This window comes from Neopelma chrysocephalum, unplaced genomic scaffold (assembly GCF_003984885.1).
Source record: "Neopelma chrysocephalum unplaced genomic scaffold, ASM398488v2 Primary Assembly neopelma1_97390, whole genome shotgun sequence".
Taxonomy (NCBI): Eukaryota; Metazoa; Chordata; class Aves; order Passeriformes; family Pipridae; genus Neopelma; species Neopelma chrysocephalum.
In genome coordinates, this window is record NW_020926031.1 from 4,788,558 (window position 1) to 4,807,084 (window position 18,527).

An 18,527-nucleotide genomic window follows, 5' to 3' on the forward strand; every position below is an offset into this window, starting at 1 on the left:
TGCACGGATATGCCGGTAGCGTGGGCAGAGGCGCTCCCGAAGCAGCCGATCCCGCCGCAGAGCTGCGCTGGAGCCGAGAGGCTCGCACCGCTCTGCGCCGGGGCAGCTCAGCCTGCGGAGCCTCTGCTCCAGCCGCGGCCACCCGCCCGCAGCTTCTCGGATGCGACCCGTATACATATATGCATATGCACATATATACATATACTCAGGGGGTTCCCAGAGAGCCCCTCGCTTGGGGCGGCCGCGGAGAAGCGGGAGGAGGGACCGGCGCCCTGGACTGCGGTGAAGGGGCGCTCCCCCACCTGCCGCTCAGAGGGCAGGAGGGAGAGGGGGGCGGAGCGGCTCCCATCCCGTCGCCTTCGGGAAGCAGCCGCGGGTGGGAGCGGCCGCTGCCTCTGCCTGCGGGCTGGGGGCGATGGCGCCGTGCCCACCCCGCGGCCACCCGGGATGAGCCGTGGGCGAGCCCGGCTGCGAGGGGGGAAGTTGAAGGCTGGGTCCCCGGCGGGTCGCTCGGCCGGCTGCGAGGGGGCGGGCGGCGCCGGGCGCCCGAGGAGGAGCCCGAGCATTCCCGCGGCGGGGACAGCCGGCGAGCGGGCGGCGGGCGGTGGGGCTTCATGGGCTGCTCACGCCAACATGGTGCTCGCCCTCAACGGCAGCCACCTCTACGGTAACCTCCGGCCCCTGGTCCTGGAGGACCCGCGGGCGCTGAGCGGCGGCAGGATGATCGCCGGCTCCTGGCCCCCGCGCAGCCTGGCCAAGCTCGGTCCGTCTCCTGCCCCCTCGGCGCTGCCCACGGCGAGCCCTCTCCCCGCCAACGACTCCCAGTGCGGAGAGCAAATCCTCAGCTACGGCAACGTGGAGAAAGTTCTCATCGGGGCTGTGCTCTGCCTCATCACCCTTCTGACCATCGCCGGCAACTGCCTGGTAGTAATCTCTGTCTGCTTCGTGAAGAAGCTGCGGCAGCCCTCCAACTATCTCATCGTCTCGCTGGCCCTGGCAGATCTCTCGGTGGCCCTGGCCGTCATGCCCTTCGTCAGCGTCACCGACCTTATCGGCGGCGAGTGGATCTTCGGACGCCTCTTCTGCAACGTCTTCATCGCCATGGATGTCATGTGCTGCACGGCCTCCATCATGACCCTCTGCGTGATAAGTATCGACAGGTGAGAGCGCCCCGGAGCCCCGCGGCTCGCCCTGCCCTTCCGCAGCCCCGGGCACCGGGGACGGCCGTGGTGCTGGTGCGGGGACCTGCCGTGAGTGATCCCACCAGCCGTCTCCTGCCTCCTCCTCCGGGTCCCTTGGAAATGAGCCGCAGACGTGCTCAGAGCAGGGAGTGAGGCGAGTGCAAGCCCTCAGCCTCTCTGTTCGAAGGAGCCCGCCGGAGCAGGGTGTGCTGCCGCCCGTATCCCAGCCCAGGTGCCCGGTTATCCCTCTGGGTAACTACCCTGCTGTCACTACAGAGCAGAGGTGTCAGAGCAAAACTGAACCTAAACTGTTAGCGTTTACTGTGGCTCCATACAAGTAATGAGGCATTTGCAGCCACGTTATTATTTGAAACATATGTATTTAAACTGCTTTATACCACAGCTAGATTTGAGCTGATTATTCCGCAGCTGGTGCCAATGTAACCTCGCTGGGTTCAGTGGAGTTTTACCAGACCAGAGAAGGTGCAAGAATTATAGCTTATTATGGTTTTATCTTTATTCTAGGACACCACCAGAATAGCTCAATTTCAACCAACAGAACCATTTTTGACAAGTAATGTTTTATAAGGAAAAATTGCTTTTAAATGTTTGCTTTTTAAAAGTTTTCACCTAGTCTCTTAAAAATCAGGTTATGCTCGTTGACTAAATAGCTACTTCCAAAAGATATAGGCACTGGGGCAACAAGGAGTGTATACAGACCACAGAAGAGGATCTTAGGTGTTCAGTTGTGATGTCAGGGCCAAACCTAAGGTCTCATATTTGCCTGTGTCTGAGCTCTCCTCTGCAGAGGAAGGCTAACAGTTTCCTTTATTCCATGCAGGACCTGTTCTGAAGTAAATTGCAGCCTGTAGCTTCCCTCTTGCACAGCCTAAATTCCACGCCAAGAATTTTGGCATCTTGAGGGTAACTTTTCATTACAACTCCACACAATTGGCAGAAATTGAAGAACTTTATAACTAGATTGTAGAAGCAGTTTACCAAGTCTAATATCTGACAGCAACCTTGACTCTTTACTTCAGAAAGTTTATGGAAAGAACTCTGCATTAGGTTTCAGCAGAGAAACAGTCTTTTAAAAGTTTCCCACAATAAATGGAGGTTGTTTCATTCCAAGGAGCACCACGATTTGTATTAATTTCAAAACTTTAATTTCTGTATAAGCATCCCCTTCTCCAATGATCTTTTTTTGTAACTTCTATATTGAGCAGTATTATCTGAATTCTGCAAAGCATCTTGTAGCAATGAAATCTACAAACACAGTTTGACTGAGTGTCGAAGGGTGGTTTTTTGTTTGTTTGTTTTTAAATTGGTGTTGCCTTGAAATTTGCTATTTTTTAATTTAATTCCAATACTGTAAGAAAATATGAGTAGGCTTATCTGCCTTCCCAATATTATTCTCTGTTTTTCTGTACTACCTATTTCTAAAAAGGATGATTTCATTTTTCCGCTTTCTCCCCATAAAGTATTCCCATTCTTTGATCGTTCTCGATGTTCATGTCTGAGCTCTCCACCTCCATTTCAACCTTTTGAAGGCAGGTTAACATATTTAAGCTTTCTTACTGAAGTAGGGATATGTGACTGATTCCCACTGTAGAACTGTGTTTTCTTAGTTTAACATTTGAGGTCACTGCTGTATGATTAACAGGGGCTTTGACTGAACTGGTCACAGTCGTGATTGCGTCTTTTGCTGTCTTATTATTCTCCCTCCACTCCCCTCTCCCTGCAAAATACTAGAGAGATATATCTCTGTATTTAGAACCTGTTGTGAATGACTGATTTTCAACACCAAGTGCTGATTTAAACTAGAATTATTTTCCTCTTGTCTTTGCATTCTCAATTCTATCACTAAATGTTTGTTGAACATGATCTCTTTACAATTCATTATACTGTTGTCTACTCCCTACTTGAAATTAAAATTCTGTGAATTATGATGCTTTAACCTCTGTCACCCAAATCTATATATAGTTAAGATAGGTGTTATCATAAGTAAAAGGAGACAAGCCAGTAATTCATTAGCAAAATGTCTCTACTACCCAATAATAAAAGAAATTTCCATGATTTCTAATCCTATTTAAAAATAAATATACTTATACTGGTGTAGCACTGCTCAGTCAGGGCTAAGATTAGTTTGAGATGAACTAATCTTGGAATAGTGAAGACATACAAAATATGCAAGCCAGGGAGAAATTAGGAAAATTAAATGTGAATGATGAAATGTTGCCAGTGTAGCACTAATTTAAATTTAATTTTAATTAATAAAGCTATCCTACTTGCACTTGCTCTTACATGTATGTAGTTAGGAAATCCTTGAATGATCAGTGAGGGAAATTTATCTCTGAAAAATCACATACCTCCAGATTAAGCATTGTATTTGGTATTGGAGCTGCAAATCACCATGTATATAGCGCATTAGAGGGTCAGATTTTCACAAGGTCCATTTTTCCATGAGTTTGATGGAAACACTTAAATTAATTCATTTTCCTTCGATCTGGCACTACCTTCAGAGCCATTTAGATGTACTTGAACTTTGTAGCACAATTAAGTTTCCTGGGGTCACATGGGAGATATTTGTATAGGGAAAAGGTTAAGACAGGACAAATAGGAATAGGAACATTTTTGAAGAATAATTATGAATGGCACTGTCACCTGGCTCTTTAGGACACTTTAGGAAACCTTTGTTGGGATCCACCTTCCTGAAGAGAAAGATGAGGTTATTGCAGGCAGGAAATAAGTTGGCCATTTTAAAATTTAATTATTAAATATTTAGGTTCTTTCTGAAGCAGATATGAGAATCAGGTAAATAGCTGACAATATTACTATTGAATTAACCTTAAAAAAAAAAAGAGTTTGTTACAAACTGCTAAGCAAGGTGTGTAAGAAGAAGTAATATCTTTTATTAAACAAACAATTAGGTCAGTAAAAGAGAGGCTTTGAGGAGCTTCCAAAAAGGATGAGTAAATTGAAAAGACTTTTTGATTTGTTTCCCTTGCACAAATATGTGCTACTCAGCTTATGCCACTGAGAGCCCTGAAATGCCAGCAGCTGGCAGGCCTATTGCTCACAGAGATGTTCTAATGCACAGCCCTTAGTGGCGGATGTGTTTTTCAACTGAATCTATCAGTTGGAAAGCTCTGAAAGATGCAGATTAGCCTGGAATCTACCAATGGGCTGCTTTCATTCTGTTGGAAAGCCTTTTATTTTTTTCCTAATTAGACAAATCAAGCACTTATTATACTGTTTAAATTGTTTCTCCTCCAAGTTGTGTAAATGTTAGGGGTGCAAAGTAGAAGTTAGTGTGCTATTATGGGGATCTCTGACTTTGCACAGGATGCACAAGGAAGAAGTTAGGTTGAAAAGGTCTAAATTTGTGGAGATTCAAGATTTGGACTATTATGTGTTTTTTTAGGTCATATCTTCCCTTTTGTTTCACAACATGAAAATCTTCACAGATCTTTATCAGGGTGACCTCAGAAGAACACGTTACTTTTTAGGCATCTCTGTCTTATTTAAGCCCCCACTTTGGAAGAAGGTTATCTGCTGACAGGCAGGTCTGTCAGAACTAAAACATATATGATGGAGAGAAAAGAATTTCGTCCTTTTCAGATTTCATGAGGATTAAACAGGCAAGACAGCTTGATACTCAGACAGTCAATATATTACCTTTGCTATTCCTGCCATCCATGATATGAGGAGTAGCTCTGTAGAAAGGTAGGAGCTACATAGATTTTGGCAGCAGAATTGGGTCTTAGAGAACAGTAGTCTCCTTTAAGCCTTTCTTATTTCTTATTAGTGTGCATTTTGTTTTGGTTTTTTGCATTTAAGTTCCACTTTTCTGATTCTGAATTAAATAAATTATATCATATTTAGATTCCTTTACATTCTTTATGTTTAAGAGTGAGCAGACATTAGTAGTGAATTATGAGGGGTGGATACAAACCACATCCTAGTGGGGGGATGAACAAATAAAGGGAATTAATTGTATTAGAACTGGTGGTGTTTGCATGCTGATTCATCATGTTGTTCTGACCCAAGATAGCTACAGGAATGTTGTTTTGGAGAGTATCCACTGGATAACTGCATAAGCAGCAATTTTTAATTCAATTTAAAAATAGTTCTTTGGCTTAGAAAGTGATAAAGTAACATAACTACTCAGATACAGTTGATGAATTATAACACTTTCCCCACACCCACACAAGTAATGAAACACTTTTTGGGGAACTTTTCCAGTCTGTATCTTAGCCAACAGTTCATGAGTATTCCAGGCTTCCATTAAATTGATGAGGATTTAGAGTTTATATGCAAGCAAGTGGGCCTTTTTGTTGATCCTGAGATTTTTATACACAAGTATCAGCTCTGTGTTTCTCCTTGTTTTGCCTCACTCCACGTGTGAGTACTTATGGTTCTCCTTAGAGAATGTGTCAGTTCCTTAGAGCTCACTCACTTCTCAAGTCCTTGTTCCATGCCTGAGAACTAAGCAGGCATTGAACTTCCTCAAAGTTGGAACTAAATTTAAATAAACACTCAAGGACTTCCAGTAGAATCCAGGTGTCTAAATTCTACCTACATCCAAAACCGATAATATGACCTGAAAACTGTCAGCAATTTTCTAAACTTAACAGCACCTAACAGTCCTGTGTGGCTTCCTATTCAGTATGAAACTTTTTCTGCAATGAGTGTGCAAAAGGCTGCGGTCCATTCTGTTCACAAAAGACACGTAGAATATACATCTACACTAGATATGAAAAAATTCTCATTGTAATATATTTCTGATCTAGAATAAGCACGGGCACCCACCAGCAGTGCCACTCATGATATTTTGTTCAGTACATATATTTGCACAGAAGTAACTGAGAAATGAGGAAAAACATAAAAGGAACTATAGAAAAAGTGTGTGATGGAGTTACTGCAGTTAAGGTCCATATTGCTGAAGAAAGTTTTGAGATCAGAAGGCAGCTAATTCCTTGCAACAGCCATTATTTCCACTGTTTAGCCTGATAAACAGCAGTACTCTTTCTGAGATTGTAAGTAATTTGTCTAGCTAATGAAAGATACAGACAGCATTGATAAACTAAAGTGAAAAATAACAGATTTGGTTTTATTCCTTTCCATGTAGTTTTTCTAATGTAGTCCACTTAAAGAATGTTCCTCAAGTTAATGTAGTTTCTTTTTGCAAAGAACTAATTGCTGAACACTTCTGCAGTCTCCATTTTATTATTTATCTTGAAAAGAGGAACAACACAAATTTTTGATCCCAAATCCAGAGATGAAGTAGTTGAATTGGAAGTTGGATGCATTAAGTAGCATAAGGCAGTGCAATGTGTATTTGTCACCCAGAACCCACTCCAAAAGAGTAAATGAAGCTGGGGCATTCTTCTGTATTAACATGATCCCTCTTCTTTAAGTACCTTTCTGTGACATCCTCAGGTATATTTTCCTGTGTCACATAGGCAGCCTGAAAGACACACAGTTACTTACGGAGTAACCTGATCTTAGCCACAAGTATTGTTTTATTATGTCTTTACAGATACATAATTCTTCATGACCACACTGCCAGATGCACAATAAGTAAGGTGGGCAGCAACAAATAAAATATATTTTATCAAGCAGATGGACTATTTTGTGAAGACTTAACTCAGGAGTAAACTCTGGTGTTTGAACACCAAAACAAGTGGTAGTTTTGTCCTTTTGCAGTGGGAACAGGCATAAGACCTGAAGCTTGGTGGGTGTGTCTTGTGGCTGCACAGTAGAAGCTGAAAAAGTTTAGGAAGCTAGAAGGTGTTACAGAACAAAAATCTGTAGTTTGATTATTCTATTGCTGTTATATACTGGATGCATTTAAGTCGTGTTACTGAAGGGGAGTTACAAAGTGTGGAGATGCAAGATAATCTAGAGGTAGCAGTGAAAAGCTGACTGCAGTTGGTAACATTTCAAGATATGCATGCATGGGGAATTATAGTTCAGTGAGAAGAAGGAAATTTTAAATTAAACCACATTTACCTGAATGCCTTTTCTTGAAATTGGATGTTTCATTTTCCCCCCACATTTGAAACTATCTTCTGTTTGCTCCTACCAGGGTTTAACACTGGATGAGTTTTCAGAAGTGATTTTGGGGTCTCTAATTCTTGGGGGTTCATCCAGACATTTCAAAGGATCCTGATAAGTCAGAGGTAAGGGAACATTAATTCGTGTTTTTACCAAGCAGGGAATTCTGGAGACATTTTAAAAGTGATTTTTTTCCTGCCAAGGCCATAAAAATAGTTTCCATAAGTAAGGTTGGATTTGCTTCAAAATTCACATCAAAAGTACAATTCTAGAAACACTCTTCTTAGTTTTTGAAGGGAGCTTTCAAAAACATCTCTTAATATAAATCACCAAAATGCAGATGCATATCATACTGGCACGATGGTGTAGTGTAACCTGTGTACATTCATATCAAAATATATTTTCCTAGAGTGTTTTTCTTGTAATGGATGAGTATCATAGAATGACACATCAAAGCCTTTGTAGTTATTATACACTGTTTGAAGCAAGATTACTCTATCAGTAGTAGCATGCTCGCACAAGCTTCTGGAGGAACAGAAATTAACCAGGGAATGTTTTCACTTTCTTGGAATAATTTTCTCTGAAAATTATTTCTAAAACTCCCTGAAAATGATGTAAAGAAAATATCTTATTCCTTTAAAAGGAACACAGAATTATTTATAATATTGTTGTTGAGTTGGAAACATTTTATCAGAAATATTTGTGGCAACTTTTGAAACAGAACACCTTGTTTCATCTGCAGCTGATATGTACATATGGCGCTGTCTGTCAGCTACAAACACTTCTCTCTTTTTTTCTCTCAGTATATAGCACAGATCTGGTCCATCCTATGTGGACTAGAAACTCTGAAGAAAGAGCTGGCCATAGTAGGTTGCACAAACATAAAGAGCCTGAGAAGTAGTTGAGTTTGCCAAAGTGTAGCTGTCACACAAGAAAGACTGGGGAGCCAAATTACAAATTCTGATATCTGGATGTAGAAAGCTCAAGTATCATAAAGCAGTGAACATTGCAGTTTTGTTCTAATGGTCACTACTGTTTGTAAGGTGAGGATAATTTCTTTCACCTGGAAAGCTTACAAGTTTTAGTTTTCCTTTTTGTACTGGATAGCCAACTGTTTCTAAAGGATTGAATCATACTATATCTCCTCCTATGTATACTGAAAAGAGAAAAAAAAGCAACTGAATTTTTCTGAGCCAACTCCTACTGCAAAGTTTAAGTTTTCCTTCTCAAAAGACTCCAGTAATTAAATATGTCATAGGGAAAATTTGTTTTTATTCTGTTTGAACTGACATAACAAAATTAAAGAGTGCAGCAGCTATGATCTTCTTCTTGTACCTTGCTGTTTCTCAAGGCTTTATACAGAAATCTAGGTTATCTGATACATGTGGGTGGTCCCGTACATATGAGCATCTATGCAGTTCTGGTAGCAATTCACCTCTAACACTAAACAAGGGGTTTGGGTAATGTACAGAAAAGTATGAATTCTCCAAAAGCCCAGAACAGAGATGAACAGGGAAATCAAGTCAGTGCTGAGTATATTCTGTCTATTGTGATCTCTGCTATCAAATTGAAGAGACCACTGGAGGGGGATAACTTCATTGTGGATAGCTACTTCACTGCAAAATGGTATGATTGTTTTAAAAAAAACCCAAAACACAAAACCAAAAGGGGATATTACAAAAATATCTTTTTTTTTTAAAGTAAGGAAAACCAGGACAAAGTCTATTCTTAGAGGTACATTGTGTCACGATGAAAAAACTGATAGCAAAGTTTTTCCTGAGATGTATCAAGGAAACGGGTGGGGTTTTGGAACTGTTAAGCACTCAAAGCCAAGTTTTTTAGCTTGTAGAAGTGTAAGATATAACCACAAGGAAAGTTGGTAATCCATTTTTGTGTACAGTTTTTATGGCTATTTAAGGAGATTGCGGGAAGTGGAGGCAGAGCCATATGAAAGGTAACACTTTTCTCACACTGGGAGCTATTTGTCCTGCAGAGTGTAGCAGGTTGAGGAGCAAGCAGCAGCTTGCTACGTATTAATAATGGTGGAAAAACTGCTCAGGGACCAAGGGAGGCTGGACAGAGCTTGTTGTATCTCAGACGTTCACCAAGTTGGGTAAAATCTGAACTGGCAGCAAAAGCTTGCCTGCAAGAACACCATTTTTGTGGCAGAATTATGTACAAACCTTTTTACATCTCACTCACTGTGTGATAAGTTTTCTGTATTTAAACAGATCAAATGTCTAGTTTTCATTTAAATAATTTTTTTTTGGGGGGGGGGGGGGGAGAATGGGCTTTGAAAACACTCCAGTCTTTTGGGGAGAGATGGTAATTGGAGATCTGGGCAAACACATCATGAGTTCTCCTCCCGATAACCTGGCATGCAGCTGGGCCACCTTCCTTCCCGCTGAAATATACCTGGTGGCATTGGAATCATCATTTCTCATCAACCATACAAGTACCTGCAATCAGAAATATGGCCTATTGATGCTGGAAGTGAAATTGAGCTACTAATACAGAACTTTCATTAAGTACCTTATTTATAAACTTTGCTTTTCATGAGAGATGTGTTGGAGTCTGGGGACAATGTATTTCAACATTTGGTTTGCAGATCTCTAGAGAGGGACACAAAAGGCAACTGCAAAAAACCCAAGTCTGTGCAGTAGTGTCTGTTTACTAGTTGGAGGACTGATCCCATGCTAGAAAATATACGGATTTTTTTAATCAAAGTAAAGAATAGTGCCCTAGAAGATTTACTCTAGTAACCGGTGTTCAGGAATTGGCAATAGGTATAAATATTAGAAGGTAGAAGTGGAAGGCATAAGTACAGATAACAGAAGTATATGCTATTATCTGAACTTACTGGAGAATTTGCAACATAAGTGTCATCATGAATATAAACCATGAAAACATGTTGTGATTATCATGAAATATTTCACAGTTCCATTTGCCAGAATAATTTTCTGTAAGCTGTTTTTGATGTGGCTTGTTAAGCCTTGTTTATTTGCTGCAGAAGTTGACATTTAGCAAATAGTTGAAACATTAAATCCATGAACAAAGAGTGTGTTGTCTGGTCACAAATTACTTGGTAGTATTTATATGCATGACCCAAAACAGCTGCTGACGAGATGCAAAGCTTTTCTTCAATAGTCTAATAAGACATTTTGATGCTAAAAATAGTACAGCTTTGGCTCAAAAGACTTAATTTTTGCATTGTTACGTACTGCAGTTTCCCTTTTACCTTAAGTATCTGCATTTGAAGACCCACTTCTTATCAGAAGCAGTTTTAACAACAATACTGATTGTAGTGTCTCAAGAGTGTATTGTCCTATATTGCTATTTTTGCAAAAAATGAGTATGGTTGTTAGCAGAACACAATCTTCATTTTAAAAAAATAACTGAAATTAAAATAGTATAGTGGAATGTTTGCCTTTGAATTAAACAACACAGGAAGGACCTTAACATTTCTAAAGGCTGTTACTTAATGGGAAGCTTCTGCACTGCTGCCTAAGTGTTGAAATGAAGGGAGATTCTTATCAAATATCCTAAACACCTACAGCTTGCAGCGAACTACCCGAGATGTCCATAGGCCAGCCGTGGTGATTCATCCCACACTGATGCCAAAGTTCTGCTCCTAAATTCAAATGCATGTTTGAAGTTTTCAGCCTGGCAATGAGAACTGATATTATTGGAAGCTGTAGGCATAGCAGTAAACCTTAGGTATTTTACTCTTTATCCACACAAAGTTGATGCCACCATGACTCAGAAGAACCTTAGAATTGCCACCTTGCTGCTGAGAAAGAAAAACCTCACTGAGAGGTGAGAAGAAAGACTTCTTTCTGCTGATCTCACTTATTTCACTGCTTTCATGTGTGATGTAGCATCTGTAAAATGAATATAGAAGAGAGTTCTGGGATCCTTGATAATCTCCAAATCCTGCTATCTTTAAAGACTTTGGAAGAGGAGATGATCTGTTGTCAGCTGTAGTTCTGTTTTAGCATAGAGGTATAACTCTAAGTTCTGGGGAATACAAAAAGACATTGTGAAAGAATTGTGACCACACACACACACACGCACACTAAGCTGGACAAATGGTTATTTGTGGATAACCAATAGTTGGATCTGACCTCAAATTTTGTCACTCTATACAGAAAGCCCAGGCGAAGAGGGCCAGAAACTCCTCTCTTGACAAGAGAAAAACAAGAGGTTCATTTTGTAGATGTGCTATGTTTTCATGCCTGTGAAGCTGGTGTAGCAGTTTGTGTTGAAATGTGTTCTACATTTTAAAAATATTTAGCTTTGCAGATTTTGCATGATTTTTAAAGAAGGAAAAATATGAAGGATGTTGCTGAAAAAAAGAATATACTGTAGTGGAAACTGGTGGGCAAGCCTGTTTTCAACTAGACAAAGAGGACACACTATCCTGGCTAATCTCCTTTTTTCAGGTTTCTCTAAGTTTACTTACAGCTGCCTTTACAAAAGTAGACTTGGTGGTATCTTAAATGGGGATTATGGACTTCTGGATTTAGATTAAATGTTACTGAAGCAGTAAGCTGGAAAAAGCCAGCTATGTGGAACCACAGCCTGGTAGATCTGAGCAAGACCCAGGAGGTTCAAAGTTCATTAGAGTGGAGGACTAGTTAGCTAGAAAGAAGTAGTGCCCATTGGGCCATTACTTTCTTCATTCCCAGGCCTGCTGGCAAATATGAATAAATATTATAAGCAAACCATTAAATACTAAGGTTGAGAAGGCTGAACATAGAGTTTTAGCCACTGCAATTTGGGCTTTCCTGCAGTTATTTTTCATCACTAGATCTTTCTCCCCTTCAACCTTCTCCTTTAGTTAAAGGGCACCTGAGGCTGTGTGTTTAAGGATTATGAGTGACTGCAAGGGGCAGTTATATTTGTAAAGTAATATTAAATTCCTACAAATTTTCTATTTCCTGTTTATAGAGGAAAGCTCAATCTGACCTATTTTTTTGACCCCGAGATGAGCTCAGTTGGTTGGAGCATGGTGCTAATAACCGCAGGGTTGTGGGTTTGATCCCCCTATGGGCCAGTCACTGAAGAGTTGGGCTGGATGACCCTTGTGGTCCCTTCCAGCTCAGAATATTCTCTGATTCTGACTCTGTGATTCTGTGATTTATTGATATTAAATTCCAAAATATCACTGAATGAGACATTTTGTGAGAAAAATGACAGCAGGCAGGAGGATTACGTGTGAAGGGAGAACTTGGGATGGGATGTACAAGCATGCTGTAAATAAATATGTTAGTTAAAATGAGTGTTAAGGAAATAAATGACATATGGTTGAGAAATGTGGTAGCTACAGTAAACCTTCCATTCATTGACATGAAAAATGATGAGACATGATAACCTCATTCTGTGCCACATACTGAGCAGAAAATATACTGCTGAAATATAAAGAAATGGTAAATAAATAACTGTTTTTATAAGTTACAGGGAAGGAATCATCTTATTATCTAATAAGACCCTGTACCAGAAATTTCTGTTGGAAAGGATTGTGAATAGCAGTTTTCTAAAAGGTTCTTGATTCATACATACACAATTTGATCTAACCTCCTGCTTTCCTTCCTTGATGGCTTTCCCTCATGCTGTGCTCTTTCCAGCCCACTGCCTCCCCTTCCAAAACAAGTTATGATTTTTTCCTGTGTTAAGATTTATTTGTATTAGGAAGAGAGAAATTATTTTACTGCTGTAGGAAACAAGCAACTCCAGTCTGCATCTTTAAAAAACAACTGGTATTACAGGGGATCAGAATGGGATGTTCTATTATCAAAATATTTTACGAAATGAAATATTGAGATGATTTTGCTAGAATGTGGTGGGGTTTTTTAAAGTAACACAACTAATGTTATCTCCTGGTAATGTCCTCTTTTGATACTTCACAACAAGCTGGTTCAGTTCATTTGCTTGTATGTGAAAAGCAGAGTTCAGTGCACCATTGTGTTTCTAACCAGTCAATTCAGGATAAAAAAAAAAACTTTGGATTTTTCCTTCATAAAATTCAGAATGAAGACCAATTTTAAAGCTTTCCAGAAACACAACATGACTGTTCATTCTTTACACAGCACTGCTAGATAGCCATCAGTATGTGACTTCAGGCAGAAGCAGCTTATTCTTCTAGTGCTTTGACTAGAGTTGTACTTAGTTGCTCACACACTGGAAATTTATGACAAAATCTCTACCTCATGTTTAGGGGTTGGGGTTTTTTGTTCGGTTTTGGGTTTTTTGTTTGTTGGTGATTTTTTTTTTTAACTGGCTCAGCCTTATGATAGTTCTTTGCTTGATTGCCGCATCACTGATCCAAGTTAGACAGACAAAACATATTCGTGTTTGAGGAGACACTGTCCTTTTTAATCCTGGACTGTTTTATGAAACAGGATTATTTAGATGCTTTGGCTGCTTCAGTGTCTCAGTTACAATTGCAAAGTTGCAATTACTCACTTTCATTCTGTTAGTGGGTTTTCTTCTTGCTTTCAGAACTATTTGCATTGAGAGGATTACATTAGTGAAAATTGTATTTTAGTCTGAACTGCAACGGCAATATTTAGAAAAGACTTTTAAGGAAAGGACTGAAATTAAAACCCATGGTGCCTACTTCCTAGAAACAGTAGGTACCTCTGTATGACATTTCCACAGGTACCATTGCAGAGAAAACTGAACTCTGGACAAACCCTATACAAGATGCTTTGCACATCCCAAAGTTTTTGAAAGGAGACTTCTAATTAAACCTGCTTTAGATTTAGATTTTCCTGTGATATCTAAAACAGTTTACTGATATTCTTTGGCTTTTATCTGTCTGAGCTTGGACAAGCAATTAAAGCCTGAGGTCAACATTTACAATTTTCACATACCTGATCCTGTGGAACATAGCAAAATCTTTGTGTGCTTTTTGACAAATTCAGATCTGCCTTCAGGCCAATACAGCTATAGAAAAAGTCAAAAATGTGCAAGAAAGTTAGTTCTGTATTGAGATTCACCCATAATGACTATATAGGTGTTCCTTAGGGCTCTTGTCATGGAGAAGCAAAGAGAAGAATCTGGACCAGTATTTTTCCTGTCTTTTCAGAGAGAGGAAGAGGAAGAAGGGGGAGGAGGGAAGAAGTATTCTAGAGAGGGTTGTTCCTTGAGTCTGGAGATATTATGTTTAAATTTTTGTATTCAAGGAAGGAATAGAAGAGACATACATATCAGCACATTTATACAGCTAATTCCTGAAGATACTTTGTTTTAATATAGTGGTATGATCAGTTCAATGGTCTGTGATTTTTCATTTCATTCATCACTTATACTATGGAAGTTTCTGAAATGCTTCATTTAATTGTACTGAAGACATCAGTCATGATATTGTAGTTAAAGTTGTGGGAGGCTTTCATTTTTAAACACCATTATAACTTTCAAAATAATTCCTTTTAAGCTGATGTTTAGTGTCAATTCAAGTGACTCATGTAATGAAGCTGGAGAAAATCACCTTAGCCATTTCTGCTTTAGAGGAGTCTGGTGAGGGTTTGCTGTTTTGAAAAGAACAGATGGTTTTTCATAGCTCTGAAATTGAGCCTCTGCACATTTTAGTTGCAGGTATCTGTTATCTGGCCTCAAGAAACACGCACAAAAATGGTTATGTAACTAAAGCAGCAATCTTGGCTTGTGATGACCCTGTGATCAGGGTCTATAGGCTTATTTTGTGGTTCTGGGCAGGCCACTTAAACTGCACCTAAAATGACAGCCTGATATGCTCAGGGTAAATCCTGAAATTTATGTTCCCTGATCACCCAGAGCAGAGATCTCTGTAGCTCCACATGTGTTTAGGCTCTCTCCTGCAAAAAGCAAGGGGCTCAGGAGGCCTGGGTCATGTGCCAGTGTGTAGCCAGGGAACAGCCAGAGCGCTCAGCTGGGTGCAGGGACTTGGCAGTTCTTTATTTTGAACTGGACAACGTAGTACTGTTTTGGCAACCTCCTCCTCCTGAGAACCATCTAAAGGCCTGACTCCATCCTGAGGAAGTCTCCAGGCTGCCTCAGCTGCATCCACATAGGCACCCTCCCTTGTGCAATGTGCATTGGTGGGTACTTCCGTACCCTCTCTGAAGGTCCTCCTAGGACTTGCTCTGGATTCAACGTTTTTTTACATGTACGTCCTGGGATCCACCGTGCTTACAATACAAAGGGGTCATCTGGGGTGTGTGTATATGTGTATGGCTGCACAGACATGGAAGGAGAAGATTGTAGACTGATACATTGGTCAAAATATAGACACAGAATCCTGTGGAATACCAACCTACCTCATTGCTTACCTAAGGGATGTTTGTGCTGGTGTCTGAACAGTACAGAACTGAGAGAAATCACATTGCAATTTTCATTACAGCCTACTTGAATGCTTGCACAGAACAGGGTGGCTCCAAGACTGAGGCATGTCTGGTGGTTGTCTCCTGGCACATCTCCTCTGGCCTGGCTGCAGCCAGCAGACTGGCCTGGAATCATGACTGCTCATCTTGGGACAACATCAGTCAGGACATGGGAAGGTGGGAGATCTGAGCTCTGTTAGTAAGTTGTGAGCTTGAGAACTAAACCCCTTTCTGAAGACATTAAGGGGGAGAAAAAGGATGTTAGATGTGCTGCAGACTGACAAAAATGAAATCTTCATTGTCTTTTGCAATACCCCTGGGTGTGAGGAACAAGAGGGTTAAGATGGGGGGAACACAAAAGGAAAATGAGGATTTTCCAGTTCCTATCTGCAAAATATATTATTTTCCATTTCTCTGTTTTCTTTTGCTCAGGAACTGTCTCTGTTTAACAGAGTAGGGATTTCATCTGAGCTGGTGTTTCAAGAAATCACATCTTTACTTGAAGTTATTCTCCCCCACAGTGGAGAGTAAGTCCCATGTAAAACATTAAGGAATATTTCAAGCCAGGCCACATCCTTCCTCAGTAACTTTTGAACTATATGCACTCACGCTCAAGGTTTCTGCTGCTCCTCAAGCTCACTGACAGCACCACCTCCCTCCAGTCATGTCAAATCCTTTACTCAGATTCATTTTCCTTTTTCAGATTTAACCAGTTGTCCTGTAAAATACAAAAGACTATGTGAGATAAAACCTCTTTCCTAGATTCCTTCCAACCTGAACTTTTTTCCTGCATGCTCAGTCTCTAGTGAACATTGCAGTATAACTAGACTGAAATAAATGAGAATGTGATTTCTTTTTAATTCTTTTTCTAGAGCAAACCTTTTCATATCTTAGTCTCCAGATAGTATCAGAAGGTTAAGGTAGCTTCTCTGCCCCCTCAAAAAGGCATCTTATAATAACTTAGTAAAATTAAATACTACATGAAACACATAAAGGTGAAAAAATAGTAACAAGTCTACAAGTAATTAGGTATTTAGTTAGATATAACAGTTGACATGACGCAAATGCACTGCATTTCTGTGAGTCTAAAATATTTTGGAATAATAAGAAGGGACTCAATGTGGAATAAACTGAAATGTAAATTCTAATCAAAATAATGTTTTCTGATATAAATCACCTTACTGAATATAGCAACAAACTGCCATCTTTGAAAATGTTTTGCTTTTCCTTTTTCTCCTTGATTGATAAAATTACTTAACAAATACTGTAAATCAGACCACAGGGTCTGAATCTCTAACAGTGTACAAGGCCCTGGCCATCTGCACTTGTGAAGCAGTTTGTGTGTATACTATGATGAATTTCATTAAGAATTTTTCAGTGAACTGAGATATTTTTAAAAAGCCTGAGAAGTTTTTCCCTAGGGAATATTCCTAAAATGCTCCTGATGTGTACTGCAAATTATAGTTTACCCTCTATTTTGATTATTATTTTCTACTTTTGAAAGGAACAACAAATTTAGGAAGAGCATTTTGACTCTCTTACTTCTTCCACAGAAAATACATCTACATTAATTAAAGGGAGTTTGCAAATCTGGGAAGGGGAGAGGTGGTGGTGGTGAAGGGGCAGAAATGGGTAGTGTGTCCGCAACAGAGTTATACATTTTCTTTTAGAAAAGCATGAAATGATTTTGTAATTTTCCCTCAACCTTCACAATGTTGAACAGTGTAAAGAAAAATACATTCTTCTTATGTGTGACTTGCTCAGATTTAGAGAGCTTTTGCAGTGTTACAGATTATCTGTCAAGAAGTGGGGTGAGAAGCACTTTTGAGCTCTGTATATAATTAATCCTACTGCACTCAGTAAGCAAACCACACTTGTATACAGGAAACTAGGAATGATGAAACACAAACAGTTGGAGTTCAGACATCTTGGAAAAACTTAAAAATAGGAAGTCTTCCATTGCAGAGTGCAACTTAATTCTAAATAATTCATGCTCAAAACCTTTTTAGCTTTCAAATGCATCTAGTTTATGGGAGGCTGCTGAAGGATTAAATGGGCTAAAATCCACTTCCCTTCTTATGTCTCGTACCTTTATGTCTTTGGTGAAAATAGACAAAAGGAAAATATACATATACTGTTTTCTTCAAAGGGATTTAATAAGAGCATTCAGTCTATAACACAGAATATTTATATGGGTAATTGCAAAATATTGGGTAGGAAATACATATTATTTAACATTCAGGCAGTGTTGCAAAGTAAACATCAACAACTGCATGTTGGGAACTTTTCTTCACAGGGTACAATTTGCAGAGGAAAAGAAAAGGCTACCAAACTGGTTTGTCAAGGAGCTGAGAACAAGGCTGTGACAGGTGATAAATACTTTGACATGTCAGTCATGCAGGGGGAAAACGAAAGGCAAAGGGTGAGGGCAGGTGAAAGAAATTTGCCAAAGAATGAAAGGAAAGAACAATATGGTTTCAGAAATGGCATGTAAGACAGTAGAAGCTAGATGGAAAGATGTTGCACATCTCTTTCTGGCAATACAGTTATTAAGTATTTCTTAGAATGAGCAGAAAACATCTCCCTGTCATGGGATTGATATCTTAGACTGGTAGGCAAAAATGAAGAAGGGAAAATACAGAGCTAACAGAGAAATGGAAACAAGACAGCAAGAAAGTGAAATAAAAATGAGTGAAATAAAATAATAAAAAATGAGCTAAAATAAATAAGAAAAATATGAAGCTGTAAAATTATACAATATGAGAGGAAGAAAGTCCATGAAAGTTCAGAGAAACTAAAATAACTGTAGGAGAGGAGAACCTTGTACTATGCAAATTACATTCCTTTAGAATGAATAGATATTTAATTTTGATTGACTTAATCATCAACAACTGCCAGGAAAGCCTACACTTCTTGAGTTCCA

General features: G+C 39.8%; 1 protein-coding gene across 3 annotated transcripts in view; it reads left to right on the forward strand.

Annotated features, from left to right (window-relative positions):
* Positions 1 to 263: 263 nt before the first annotated feature.
* HTR7 (5-hydroxytryptamine receptor 7) overlaps positions 264 to 18,527 on the forward strand; it is a 35,775-nt gene continuing 17,511 nt past the window's right edge. For all 3 annotated transcript variants that reach the window (XM_027672293.1, XM_027672291.1, XM_027672292.1), the window contains exon 1: positions 264 to 1,160. In XM_027672293.1, the coding sequence (XP_027528094.1) occupies positions 448 to 1,160 (713 nt within the window). In that variant the 5' untranslated portion in view covers positions 264 to 447. The remainder of the gene's footprint in view (positions 1,161 to 18,527) is intronic.